This window comes from Poromitra crassiceps (genome assembly GCF_964638095.1).
Source record: "Poromitra crassiceps genome assembly, chromosome: 3".
NCBI classification, from domain to species: domain Eukaryota; kingdom Metazoa; phylum Chordata; class Actinopteri; order Beryciformes; family Melamphaidae; genus Poromitra; species Poromitra crassiceps.
The window spans coordinates 3,901,302-3,916,594 of NC_139625.1; the positions used below are offsets into that span (position 1 = coordinate 3,901,302).

The following is a 15,293-nucleotide window of genomic DNA, read 5'->3' on the forward strand; positions in this document are numbered from 1 at the left end:
ACCAGAGATGTATCAGGGATTGATCCACGTCCCACCGTCAAAAAACGCAATTGACGACAACCGTCGTCATTGGCACTCTACGTCAGTATTTGAATTGACGACAGCTGTCGTCATTGGCATTCAATGAGTTAATATGCCCCCCCCCCCCCCCCACACACACACACACACACACACACTTCCGACTAGAGGAGCTGCTGCTGATATTCACAGAGGGCACACACACACACACACACACACACACACACACACACACACACACACACACACACACACACACACACTTCCGACTAGAGGAGCTGCTGCTGATATTCACAGAGGACACACACACACACACACCACACACACACACACACACACACAAACACACATTGAAATGGATGTAACAGAGATGTAACGGCAATGATCATCGGTGATGTCAAAAACAAATCACGAGTTATGCATATAGCAGTGCTTTTTCATTCATGTTGTATCAGGTAGAGCTGCCACGATTCATCCATTAGTCGATCGACCGGAAATTAATCGACAACTATTTTGATCATCGATGAATCATTTTGAGCACAATTTTAAGAGAAAAGGTCTAAATCCTCTGATTCCAGCTTCTTAAATGAGAATATTATTTTCTGGTTTCTTTACTCCTGTATGACGGTAAACTGATATTATCTTTGAGTTGTGGACAAAACAAGACATTTGAGGGCGTCATCTTGGACTTTGGTAAACACCGATCGTCATTTGCCATCATTTTTGGACCCCCCCCCGCCCGATTTTTTATCCCATTTTTATCCCCCATTAGTGCTAATTTAATTTATGTATCCTGGTTGCTACTCCACCCTCTGCCGATCTGGGGAAAGCCGAAACTGGCTCCATGCTTCCTCCGAGACATGGACAGTTAGCCAGCCGCTTCTTTTCACCTGACAGGGGAAGCTTCACCGGTAGGACATAGCACGTGGGAGGTTCACGCTATTCCAACCAGTTCCCCTCCCTCCGAACAGGTGCCCTTAACGACCAGAGGAGGAACCACATTAGCAACCAGGATATTGCATGTTTTTGGCGAGGGGTTCCTATATGAAGGAAATCCCCAGGGGGCATGGGGAGAACATGCAAACTCCACACAGAAAGGCCCTTTTGACGACCCCACCCGGGCGCCGGGCACTCGAGGACATGCGGACGGGCACGCACTCCTTCAGCGCTCACAGCGTCCCAGGTGGGAATCGAACCCAGGACCTTCTAGCTGTGAGGCGACAGCGCTTACCACTGAGCCACCATGTCCCCATTTTCGGACATTTTATAGACCAAAACGTTAGGGTTGTGCTACAACCCAGGTTTTACGAGTGAGAACGAGAGCTCTCACTAGTGCCTTAAACGCTGCAACGCAGCCCTATGGAAGACTGTTATTTTGCTCCAAAATTACTTTTCATTAAAACCTGACCACCCACCCGTAGGTGGCGTGGTACCCCCTGGGACTGACACGGATCCACGTGACTACGTCACGTCCTGCCAGTCCAGGGAAATCACTCTAATTTCTTCCAGCCCGCTGAGATCCGACGCACCCCGTGACGCATCGACACAGCAAGGCTGGGTAGTGAGAGCTCTCGTTCTCACTCGTAAAACCTGGGTTGTAGCACAACCCTAACGTTTTACTTCGTTTCGAACTCAAGCTCTCACTAGTGCCTCCATTCAACCGACCTTGCTGCCGGGAGCACCCCACAGGGCGACCCGAACGGCACCGGTGAACCACGGCCATATGGCAACGTTTATGCCTAACCGTCTGACATATTAGAGTGGCAACGATACTACTTTCTTGCCACCGACAGCACCGCGTGCGCGAACTGCGCACCGGACACGTCGAGACTGTAGTACCTGACAAAAGTGTGATGAGAGGACCATGAGGCCGCGGCACACATGTCCTCCACCGACACACCGCGCAACAACGCAGAGGATGTCGCAACACCTTGCGTAGAAAGCGCCTTGATACCCTCCTGGGGAACCTTGCCCACGGCAGAGTATGCCAACGCGATCGCCTCCACTATCCAGTGTGATAAGCGATCCTTGGAAAGGGGCCCGCCCTGGGCCCTTTGCCCAAAGCAAACCAACAGCTGATCTGTAATGCGTAAAGAACGCGTCCTGGCCACATAGGCCGAGAGCGCCCTTACGGGGCACAGCATGAGCAAACGTCTCTCCTCGCCCGTCTCTAACTGAACGGCGGGGGACAGAATGCTGATAAGTCTATGACCATAGACCTAAAGCTGACATCAATAATCTTAGGTTGGTAAGCCGGGTTAGGTCGCAACGTAACCCTGCGCCCATCATTACCACACAGGCCTGCTGCCCCGAGAGGGCAATCAGGTCACCAACTCTCTTTCCTGACGACAAGGCCAGCAGCAGCGCGGTCTCTAAAGACAGAACCCTTAAATCGGCGGAGTCCAAGGGCTCAAACGGATGACCCGTTAGCCCGTCCAGCACCGTAACCAGGTCCGATTTGGGGGGAAAAACGCACCGCGACGGCGGGCGCAGTTTACGCGCCCCCTTCATGAGGTGCAAGACCAAAGGGTACGCCCCCACGGGGCTCCCTTCAATTCCCCTATGGCAAGCAGAATCGCGGCTACGTACACCTTAAACGACTGCGGGGACTGACCCGCGTCAAGCAGGCTCTGAAGGAGACGGAGAAATGGTCGCACACTGCAGTTCACTGGATCCACGCCCTTACTTGCTGCATAGTGCATCCCACATTATCAGGCAAACCCTGGGCTAGCAACTGGTCCGGTTCAGGAGCCAGACCGCTAGCTTCCACCTGCCTGGGGAGGGGTGGAACACCTCCCCCTCCGCCTGGGATAGGAGATCGGCCCGTACCGGCAATGCCCAGGGCGGATCTTGCGCCAGGGAGACCAGGTCCACAAACCATGTCTGCCTGTGCCAAACAGACTAAAACGAGCCGGAGGCGCTGTTCCCTCACCCTGTCCAACACATGACGGATCAGGGGGGGTCGGGGGAAACGCATAGAGCCCCTCCCTCGGCCACGCGTGCGCTTTTAGCGCGTCATGACCTAACGGGGGCTGTCCTCCTGGATCGAGAACCACAGTGGGCAGTGTGTCGCGCGCCGCGATGCGAGAGATCGACGCAGGCGCGACCAACCCTGGCCCAAACCTGTTCCATCACCCGAGGGTGGAGGCACCACTCCGTATAACGGGGATTGCCTCGAGACAGCAGGCCGGTCGTAACTCCGCCGTCCCGGCAGATAGACCGCTGACACTGAAAGGAGACGGGGATACACCCACAGGTGAATCCCCGCTATGGTTCAGCGCCCCCGACCGCACACCGCCCTGTTTGTTCAGGTGGGCGATCGCTGCCCTATTGTCCGAGCGAATCAGCACATGGTGCCCATGTGTGAGCCGCTGGAAGTGTTACCTCCGCATGCCGGGGGGACTGCGGAGGCAACGTTCTCTTTCGAGTCTGGCTGCACGCGGACTTGTCCGGCAGTGCGGTCCCCAAGAGAGCTCCCAACCAACGATGGGCCCATGGCGCCATTGATGGTGGGCTTGTCCTGAGGCAGAGCCCGGCGAATCGCCTTCAGCTCTAGCACGTTTATGTGGCGAAGCTCCTGAGCCTCCCACCGGCCGTTCGCCGAAAAATGCCCGCAAATCGCACCCCCTCCCCAGAGGGAGGCGTCTGTGCGAATCACCATCCTGAGCGGGACAGGGACCCACCAAGTACCTCTCGAGAGGTAACGGGGGTCCGCCCATATAGCCATCGCCCGCCAGGCCTGACCTGTCAGAGGAACCCTGCGATGACGGTCCCCGGCCGAGTCCAGGCGAAGCCTGAGAACCATATTTGGACCACGAGGGCATGTGTAGCCTCCCTAGCGGGAGCACATTCAGTGCTGAGGCCATCAGGCTCAACATCACTGTGCACTGATGCACTGACACCGAGGGCACAGACCTAACGTCCTTGGCTTGCTGTCCGAACCGTGCGAGCCTGTCGCTCTGGCGAAAGGCTCGCAGGAAGTATAGCTCGAGCCCCAGGAAGGTCGCCGCCTGCGCTGGGACGAGGCAACTCTTCTGCCGGTTCACCAAAAAACCCTAAGGTTTGCCGGTGATCGGTCACCACCTTGGTATGTTTCGCGGCACCGACCCTCGAGTCGGCCGCTAAGAGAACGACGTTGAGATATAGGAAGACGCGGATCCCCCTCGCGCGGAGGGGAGCCACGGCTGCCTCCACGCACACCGTGAGGGTTCGCGGGCTCAAAGACATGCCGAATGGCAAGCCACAGAACTCGTAAGCCTTCCCCAGGAAGGAGAACCTCAGGTATTTCCTGTGTCTCCTGACCATGTGGACATGGAAGACCGCACCTTCCAGATCCCTGGAAGTAAGAAATCCCCCTGTCTCAACTTGAACAGGCGGGGAAGAGAGCATTCGGGACGGGACTTCCTCAGCGTCTTGTTTTTGAGACGCCGAAGGTCCAATTTTGGACGCATGGAGCCGTCCATGGCCTCCTCCTCCACGGCCAGATCGGGGGTCCCGTCGAACGTGGGTGGGCAAACTGTAGCGCGTATCCCCTCTGGAGGGTGCGCCGTAATGGGGACGGGGGACCATAGATGCTCCCAGGCATCGAGCCTGTTGGACAAGATGGTCTCTTGTGGCCAACGGAGCGGAACCCGTTCCACCACTCGGATCATACTCTCTCCCTCAATGTCCCCATAGGAGACAGTGAACGGTCATCAAAAGCAGAGAGCATATGAACTGAATCAAGTCTCTCTGCCCGCTTCGCGCTCAGAAAAAAGTATCACCGTCTCATCATCGTGGATAGCGAGACTGAACATTTTTAGAAACACATTTCTCAAGTTAGAAACTATAGAAATGATCCCTGAAATATAGTCATGAGCATATTGCTGGGCCCCGGGACCTTTCGATCCGGTGCCCTGATGGGGGGGGCGGGACGTGAGAGGCTACGCCCCCCCGCCGCATGGACAGTTCCGTAGAAGCTGTGCATGCTGGGGGAGAACTTCTTACGCAAGCTCCGCCTACTGACGCGCTGTTGTACCGAAGTAACCCCCCCCCCCCCCCTGCCGTGCGCCTTTCGCAGGCTGGGGGGACTGCGGAGGTAACGTTCTCTCTCGAGACGCACGTGGACTTGTCCGACAGTGCGGCCCCCAGGCGAGCTCCCGACCAGCAATGAGCTGTTGGCGCCATTGATGGTGGGCTGTCCTAGGAGCCTCTAGCCGAGGCCAGGCCGTAGCCATGGACCAAGGCGAGCCTTGATGCTGGGTATGAGACCCTGGGCGAGCTCCCGACCGAACTCGGGCCATGGGCACCGAGGACGGTGGGTCCAAAGCTACAAGCCGCAGGCTGGACCTAAGCCCAGCCTTGGTGAGCCAACCGGTGGGCTTGCCTGCTGCCAACCGAGGCCAGGCCGTGGCCATGGACCAAGGTGCGCTGTGCCCCCAGCCAGGCTCCCTGCACTTGCAGGGGGCGCCCCAACAAGGGAGTGCGACCCATGGAGAGCTCCCAACCACCCCGGGCCTTGGGCACCAAGGGCGGTGGGCTTGTCCTTAGAGCTACAAGCCAAAGGCTGGCACTGAGCCCAGACCTTGGCGAGCTGTACGCCCTGCTGGACGCGTAGCGCCAGCAAGGAGCAGTATGTCTATTGTAGCGGAGGTATCTCGCGCCCAATGTACTTAGCACACAGGTACTAACTGCACGGGTGCACGCCAGTTATCTGCAAAATGCTATCGTTCTGTGCTAAACAGTACTAATATTGCTATCTGCACCTATGCAAGGCACGCTAGCTTTAACACTTCTTTGAGAGCGGACCTTGGTCAGCTCTAAAGAGCTTAGCTGCGGACAAAACCGAAGGTTCAAGGCGCCTGTGCAGCGTGCTCGTGCCCAAGGCCGAACACGCACTTAACGTGCCGATTCATACTCGGCCAAGTAGTTTTACACACGGCCCATCCCCTCCCTGACCTTCCCTGCTCAGTAGCAAGAGGAAGCAGGAAGCTAACCACTAATAGCAAGCTCCCGCAGGGCGCACCCTATTAGCGGGAGTACTGCTTAAGCAAGCTAGCGAGAAGCACAGGCTAGACAGTAAGCAACCCGGAGGCTAGCGAACGTGCGCGTGCAATGGTAACGTAAGCGGCAATAGCCCATCCCGAAGGGGGGGCACCAATACCCACAACCTGTTAACCCGAGAGAACAGACGTGGAAGCCACTAGCTAAGCTAGCATAAGCACTGAAACAAGCGTGCGCTAACACAAGCCTGCGTACAGGCCGGTGTAGCGCGTCTCTACCCTGAGTAACACGGGGAAGCAAGCGTGACCGCAAGCAAAGGCCAGCGGCCCGTGAAGCTAGTCAATCAGAAGAAACTCCTCAAAGGGAGTTGCAATCTAGTAGATGCTAATTGCACGAGGCAAGCAACACTTAGCAGACAAGCAAGCTGGCTAAAGGCCCAATTATACTCAACGTTAAAGACGGAGACGGACAGTGTCCGTACTCTGCGTTCATTTCGTCCGTTTTCTGTCCGTCATCTGAAAGCTTACAGATACGCATGAAACGGAGGAAATCACACACACACTCATGCATTTGACTCTCTACTGTGGTGGATGTATTACTTAACATGATACCAACGTGAAAGACGCATGGAAGCATGTGGACAGTGACGATTACACCGTTTGAAACGGACGCTCTTAGTTACGGATGAAAATGGAGTATAATTGGGCCTTAAGATGGCGTAAGTACTGAGAGAAGCGGCCCACACAAGGTGCGGGGCGGGCTCACCTAGCTAGCGAATCGCCCAGCTAAAATCCCAGACGCCAGTAAAGCTACACTACATTTATGTAGGTCACAGCAACGTGCTCCTGCCTTGCATGCACACATCAAATTAATTGTGCTGGTCGTAACCGGCCAGCGTAGCCTCACAGCTAATACAGCACCTAGCTGTTTACAAGGTAGTCCAGGCTAGCTGCACTGAGCAAATTAGCTAACTATCTAACGCGCGCGCTTTAAAGCCGGCGCCTAAAGTACCTAGCACACGAAAACTACCCGCACGGGTGCCAAGGTAGCTATCTGCAACAACTGGACTACTTAGCCTCTTTGTTCCTGTGCTACGTGGTACAAGCTATTTGCACGTATGCAAAGCTTAACAGTTTGAGCGCGGACCTAAATCGGCCCTCAAACGAAAACGCTGCCCCAGCCAGGGAAGCGAAGCAAAGCTACACAGCGGCAGCAATAACCACTATACGGCGATAGCAGTAGAGCTACACGGCGGCAGCTACAGTAACAACAGTTAACTAAGGAAGATACTCTTAGCTTTAGATGACTTGTTTTCCGACGCCGCAGGGTGAAGGGTACAGGGTCGGTCTCCGAAGCCTGCTTTATCCCGTCCACGCGACCCTCTTGAGGTGGGCAAGTCAGCCGGGACGAGCCTAGTATCTAAAGCTATATAATATAACTCCTCGTTAACCGCGGGAGCTTTCACAAACACGTCTTCACAGCGGCTGGAAGAAAGCGGAAGTGATTTCCCTGGACTGGCAGGACGTGACGTAGTCACGTGGATCCGTGTCAGTCCCAGGGGGTACCACGCCACCTACGGGTGGGTGGTCAGGTTTTAATGAAAAGTAATTTTGGAGCAAAATAACAGTCTTCCATAGGGCTGCGTTGCAGCGTTTAAGGCACTAGTGAGAGCTTGAGTTCGAAACGAAGTAAAACAACTAATCGATTCATCGAGAGAATAATCGACAGATTAATCGATTATGAAAATAATCGTTAGTGGCACTGGCAGCCCTAGTATCAGGACAAAAGTGCTGAAATATTACGCATAGAAATATCGGGGAAGCCGTGATCCGAAACATTACATAACAACAACAACATAAGAAAATATTTGGGCTATCAGAGCTGTGTCTCATGTGTGTCTCCTGACTTGAGAAGCACTCAAAGCATTCGTCCACCACAGCAGCTATTGTCCACTGATGACTAACTGCATTGTTACAGTGACAGCAGCCATTGCAGCCCACCCCCCTCCCTCCTGAATCCTCCCACTAATATCCAGCTCATACTACAGTTGGGCAGAATTTTGGGGAAAAAACACAGTTCCTCTGCGATGTAAAAAAAAAAGTACGTAGCGGCATGTCGCGCGGCCCTGCAGCACAGCCTCCTACCTCCTACCATGCTAAATCTGTGCAAAGTGACGATAACAGGCACTCGGGCCACTGTTCATATAATAACACACACTCCTCCTGACCAGTACCCTGTACTACGAAGCTAGTTTAACAGATCCGCGATAAGTCCCTTTGATCTGGTTTGACTGAACAGGATCAAAGCTATCTAGTTAACTGATACTACAACGCTGGTTTTCTACTAGGTAAGTGGACCTGGGATCTGCCTGTGCACGCGCACGTTTTTCGCTCGTGCACAGGCGTGCGTCCACGCGAAAGAGGTGCGCTAGCCAATCACATTATGAACAGCTGAGTTGATCCACACCCACACCCATTTCCACACCCATTTCCTCATTCAGCGCAGCCACAGTGTGATAAGAGATTTTTGCGGATATTTAATGTATCCGCGATTTAATGTCAGAATGAAAATCCGCGTTGGATAGTCTGCTGAAGGGCTGTCTAAAGCAGCAGCTTGTATTCACATCAGTCATTTGATTTACTTTGATCAGCGATTTCTGTCTGATACAGCTGCATTGATACAGGCAGCAGCAACAAATGTAAAAGTGTAATCTCAGTCTATACATTTCCACAATCTGTAAGCCTATTTAGACCATAGATTTAGAAACGCATGCTCAATGAATAATGATCTCTATCACTCATGTGTGTGGTTGCACTGATCGAATAATTCATATATAAAATAGCCTAGTATAAAGCCTAATAGCCTAATATAAAAGAGAAAACTGCTGAACTGAATTGAGACGATGCGGGCATAGTTATCATTGATAAAAACTAGCCTATTTTTGCTCATATATTGGCATACAGCCTACAGGACACAGTTCCAGCTGAAAGATGCAAGAATAGCCTGCATATTTAGTATTGGGGCTATCCCATATTTAAACTAATATCTATATTATATGTATAGGCTTTTCTGGCATGTAGGAGAATATCACCCTCACTCCATTTGAGGGTCCGTTCATGATATGCGCCGCGGTGATTAATAGTGATCATATTTCTCCACGCATCGTTGAGCTGTTAAGACATAAAGTGGTAAGTAGGCTTAATTTAATTATGTAGCCTACAGAGCCACGAATGTTTTGCTTGTTCTATTCTCAGTTGACTGCAATCTATTTTTCATATGGCGATCTTATGAATGGTGAGTGATTCCAGAGAGCCGATATTATATGGGTCTCTCATGGATTTTGATCTTATCCTCTGAAGCTAACCTGGTCGCGACCAGGTTAGCTTTGCAGCGTCAGTTGCCATGGTGATTGAAAGTTAACTTGCTTTGTAGTACGGCTAAACCAGGTTTAAACTCAAACTTACTCGGATAAGGCATTAAACTAGCTTCGTAGTACAGGCTACAGTGCTCTCAAAATGAGCTCATATGAAAAGATTGGAGAAGGAGAGGAGACTTCTGCTCTGTGTGTTTCCTAATGACATGCGCGATTGTTCAGGTCACCCCCGTCACCCCCCCCCCCCCCCCCCCACACACACACACACACACACACACACACACCTCCCCCCCCCCCTGTCACCCACCCCAACAGCCTCTTTTGTGGTGATACTAATATATTCACCCACAGCGTCTCATGCATTATGCAGCATTGCTTTTCCTTATCCGTTATAAGAGAACATCTGATTCCTCTCTGGCTTCGTAACGCTGTTGTGGTTGTTGTTGCTGTTGTTGCTGTTGTTGTTGTTGTTGTTGCTGTTGGAGCAGCGATGACAGAGAGAGACTGGAGCTCTGGCATGTTATAATGCCGGTAGGCCGACGCTGCACACCGACTGCACACACGCAGAGTGGCCATTTTTAAACATCCACCCTTACAGAGATGTAGTCAGTATTAGTCACGTGCTTAAGAGAGCAATGCTAACGCTATAGAGAGAGCAATGCTAACGCTATAGAGAGAGAGCAATGCTAACGCTATAGAGAGAGAGCAATGCTAACGCTATAGAGAGAGCAATGCTAACGCTATACAGAGAGCAATGCTTAAAGGCTATAGAGAGAGCAATGCTAACGCTATAGAGAGAGCAATGCTAACGCTATACAGAGAGAGCAATGCTTAAAGGCTATAGAGAGAGCAATGCTAACGCTATAGAGAGAGCAATGGTAACGCTATAGAGAGAGCAATGCTAACGCTATAGAGAGAGCAATGCTAACGCTATACAGAGAGAGCAATGCTTAAAGGCTATAGAGAGAGCAATGCTAACGCTATAGAGAGAGCAATGGTAACGCTATAGAGAGAGCAATGCTAACGCTATACAGAGAGAGCAATGCTTAAAGGCTATAGAGAGAGCAATGCTAACGCTATAGAGAGAGCAATGGTAACGCTATACAGAGAGAGCAATGCTTAAAGGCTATAGAGAGAGCAATGCTAACGCTATAGAGAGAGCAATGGTAACGCTATACAGAGAGAGCAATGCTTAAAGGCTATAGAGAGAGCAATGCTAACGCTATAGAGAGAGCAATGCTTAAAGGCTATAGAGAGAGCAATGCTAACGCTATAGAGAGAGCAATGCTAACGCTATAGAGAGAGCAATGCTTAAAGGCTATAGAGAGAGCAATGCTAACGCTATAGAGAGAGCAATGCTTAAAGGCTATAGAGAGAGCAATGCTTAACGCTATACAGAGAGAGCAATGCTTAAAGGCTATAGAGAGAGCAATGCTAACGCTATACAGAGAGAGCAATGCTTAAAGGCTATAGAGAGAGCAATGCTAACGCTATACAGAGAGAGCAATGCTAACGCTATAGAGAGAGCAATGCTTAAAGGCTATAGAGAGAGCAATGCTAACGCTATACAGAGAGAGCAATGGTAACGCTATAGAGAGGGCAATGCTAACGCTATAGAGAGGGCAAAGACATCACATTCACTCACAGGCAAATGCTTCATCACTGATGCACAGGGGATGCCCACTGAAGCATACCGCACACGCACACACACACACACACACACACACACACACATGAAGCATACTCCCCCCCCCCACACACACACACACACACACACACACACACACACACACACACATGAAGCATACCCCCCCCCCCCCCACACACACACACACACACATGAAGCATACCCCCCCCCCACACACACACACACACACACACACACACACACGAACACACACACACACACAGCTGTTGTGTCCATGCAGCATAACTGGTTCACATAGCAGAGGTTTCACCTACAGTCTATGTTCTACATCCTAATGCTCCACATACAAGCCCAGATCCTCACACGGATGAGAGAGGAAGAGTGGATTTGCCAAAACGCCGCTGCCCTACTTACTTACTTACCACGGAGATATTGGAAAAATCCAGTCACCAGGTTCAAAGAAGAAGTCTTTTTGATAGGTACGTCCTTATAGTGTGCCATTCTACACTGCACTCTCCGGCTCTCTCCCTCTCCCTCTCCCTCTCCCTCTGCCTCTCATCAGTTTCCTGGGTACGTCTGTGATGGTGTGTGAAGAAGATGCCATCCACAGTGGAAAGAATTGGTCACGAAAACACACACGCACACGCGCACACACACACACGCGCGCGCGCGAAAACACACACGCGCGCGAAAACACACACACAGGCAGACGACTGTCCCTTTCCCTTTTTTCCTGCAGGAAGCAAAACAGATCTGGCTGGTTGGTTTCCCCAGTGATGAAACGCCCCCCTCCTCCCCCGACACACACACACACACACACACAATGACACACGCACACACTGACACGCACACGCACACACACACTGACAGCAGAGCGGTGCAAAGCCCTCTAACAGAGACAGCGGTTTACGATCCCGTCCTTTCCTCTTCCTGTGTTTTTCCCGTCCAGAGGAGCCATGCGTGCGTGTGTGTGTGTGTGTGTGTGTGTGGACACAGCCGCGCTGCACTGCCTGCCTGGACCATCAGAGAGAGAGAGAGAGAGAGAGAGAGCCGCTATAGGAGCAGCCGCTCCACCAATCAGCATGCGGGGAGGCGGTGATGTCACAGCCTTGGCTGCATGATCCCGATTAAGCTCTCTCTCTCTCTCTCTCTCTGTATGCGCGTGTGTGTGTGTGTGTGTGTGCGTGTGTGTGTGCGTGTGCGTGTGTTTGCCTATAAGATTGATCTAATCTTCTCTGAGATTAACAAATTTAACAAAGGCTGTTTTTTATGTGTTCATGGCAATGATGACACAGATGGGGGAGGGGTTGGGGGAAATATATATATATTTTTTTATGTTTTTGGAGGGGAGGTCTTTCTAACTGTAACATTATTATTGAATGAAGTCCCTGTGGGCCTATTGATTGATACAGTCCTTTTAAATATGCCAGAAGAGACTTCATTATAAGACTGTCTGCACAATGCCTCAGCACGCTGCAACAAATGTGAATAATTAATGTCACAGCTGGTGAGTGACATCTACCACCTGCTCTCTCTCTCTCTCTCTCTCTCTCTCTCTCTCTCTCTCTCTCTCTCTCTCTCTCTCTCTCTCTCTCTCTCTCTCTCTCTCTCTCTCTCTCTCTCTCAATGTCAATGCTATTGTGACGGCAACGCGGACACGCCCACCAGACCAGGGGATTCCCCTTACACGCACACTATGAGGTACAAGCTCTAAAGTACAAGTGGAATCCGCTTATAGTGATCAACCGCTTATAGTGATCAAAAAGATTGGTCCTGAATCATTCCTATACACATGCTGTTTAAATCATTGGCTTATAGTGATCAATACTCCGCTTACAGTGATCATTTTGGGCCTTGTCCCACCTGAGAACAATGGAAAATGTTTTTAAAACTACAGTAATTTTATTACCTTTTTACTTACTAAACTGTCAAAAATGAGTAAATCGATATTAATAAATCACACACAGACTCTCTCTCATCTTCCCGATCCAGCCCTGCGACTCCGCAGTCGCTAGGCATCAGCTTTTGGTTGCCGAAACTGTAATATGGTTGCCATTCTTAGTCACCTTATATTTAAGATACTATGCACTTAGTCAACTGGCATGGGTTGGTGGTACAATATGGAAATGATTCCTGTCAGAGAATCCTTTGTTGTTTGAAGTTTGATTATTTCCATGAACTGAGTTGAACATACAGATATTACAGGGTTTGAAATAAACATAAGCAAATAAATGGTCTTGAGTTTAATGTAAATCCAACAAATATGACAGTTATATCTGTTATACAATAGCTAAGTACACTCGGAGTTGCTCTTATCAAGCACGTGTCAGGGAGATGAGAGAGGGAAAGAGAGGGTCCTGTGTGATGTCACCTTATCAACAGGGCAGCCCTGTGTCAAACTGGTTGCTGTAGCTAGCGTGAAATACCTCCAAATAGGTGATCCTTTGGCTTGCTCCATGCTGTTACCTGCTCCTGTCTAGCCTACATCAGCTTGTTTGGAAACAGTCTACCACAGGCCTGCTGAGCACGTTGCTAGCGTATGACGTCACACGCTGCACACACATAGAATTAGAGTGAATAGAATGGCCCCTATGGATCGGTCTATGGATCGGGCCATTTGCCAGCGATACCCGATTTAGAATTTTGTGCTATATCGGGGCCGATACCCGATACCAGTATCGGATCGGCGCATCCCTAGTCCCAAGGTGATCACTATAAGAGGAGTGCACTGGTCCATATTTGCCACTTCAGCATCAACCTGCTCATTGTTTTGTTGGACTGAGGCATGAGGGAGGATCACAAGTCATTTCTGTTTTGTGACCCGTCTAAAATCATGTGACTCATGACCCGTCTGTGATCTAGTTCCGGTGTGCGCCTGTTGCTACTTTAGTCTTCCTACATGAAATGCTGTTGTAGTGGAGCTCAGCGTCGTTGTAGGCTACTTGGCTCGGGGCTGTCACGTAAATATGTGACATGAGTCACATGATTTTAGATGGGTCAAAGTCATATTTCTGGTGTATCTTTGCTCATTCTATGGCCAGACGAGTTGTAATATATTGTCACGTCATGGTGTTTTGGGGTCATTAATAAACGAGATTGATTCTTTTATTTTTCTATATTTTTGGGGGGTAGTGCTATTTTACATTGAAGTCAACGGGGAGAGGCTTGTGTTTCCCCCCTAAAAGGGGGCGGGGCCTAATTCTTAATTAATCTGATGTATCCTCGGAGGGAAATTCTGGCGTTACAGCAGCAGCAGTTCATCATCAATAACAATAACATCAATGACTTTCAGCAACAATGACAGCAACAAAACAACAACACCATAACTTATATGTCAAAACACACAAAGAGGTAGCTAGGTGTCGGCGAGAGCTTAGAAGAATAATATAATAATATTGCTATGACTGTGTGTACACACTATAGAAGATAGTATATTACATAACACCAAACTATGACTGCACACTGTAAGTAGAAATTGTGCAACGTGGACACAGTGTATACGTGTGCAATGTGCATGAGCAAGATGTGGGTTATAGGAGGAGAGAGGGAGGGGTAGTGAGAGGAGGAGTCTCCTCTCTCTGCGTGTATGGGAGTTATTGTATATTTATATCATCCGCAAACTCAACACTTTCTGTTGCCCCCCACCTTCTGTTACTACTATACAAAAGTATCCTTCAACCCATCCTCCTGTACTGTTCGCCCTGCTTCTACACCATGCTGCTGACCATATCCAACAAAAACAAACTCACCAAGATCACCCATGCTGCCTCCAAAATCATCCACTCCCCCACACCCAATGTGTCAGACATGAACGATAAAGCCATCAAACGCCTCACACTCACAATAGTAAATAACCTCGATCACCCACTCAACCCACACTTCACACTACTGCCACCAGGCCGCAGATACAGAGCACTCAACCCACACTTCACACTACTGCCACCAGGCTGCAGATACACATCACTCAACCCACACTTCACACTACTGCCATCAGGCCGCAGATACACATCACTCAACCCACACTTCACACTACTGCCACCAGGCTGCAGATACACATCACTCAACCCACACTTCACACTACTGCCACCAGGCTGCAGATACACATCACTCAACCCACACTTCACACTACTGCCACCAGGCTGCAGATACACATCACTCAACCCACACTTCACACTACTGCCACCAGGCTGCAGATACACATCACTCAACCCACACTTCACACTACTGCCACCAGGCTGCAGATACACATCACTCAACCCACACTTCACACTA

General features: G+C 50.5%; 1 protein-coding gene across 4 annotated transcripts in view; it reads right to left on the reverse strand.

Annotated features, from left to right (window-relative positions):
• The window catches only part of syne1b (spectrin repeat containing, nuclear envelope 1b), a gene marked incomplete at its 5' end in the record, with an annotated part of 267,667 nt that overhangs the window by 222,811 nt on the left and 29,563 nt on the right, over positions 1-15,293 (reverse strand). For 3 of the 4 annotated variants that reach the window (XM_083634043.1, XM_083634042.1, XM_083634041.1), the window contains one exon: positions 11,444-11,522. The exons of the other annotated variant lie outside the window; for it this stretch is intronic. In XM_083634043.1, coding sequence (XP_083490169.1) covers positions 11,444-11,522 — 79 coding nt within the window. Of the gene's footprint in view, positions 1-11,443; positions 11,523-15,293 lie in introns of those variants that run through there. 4 annotated transcript variants of the gene reach the window in all.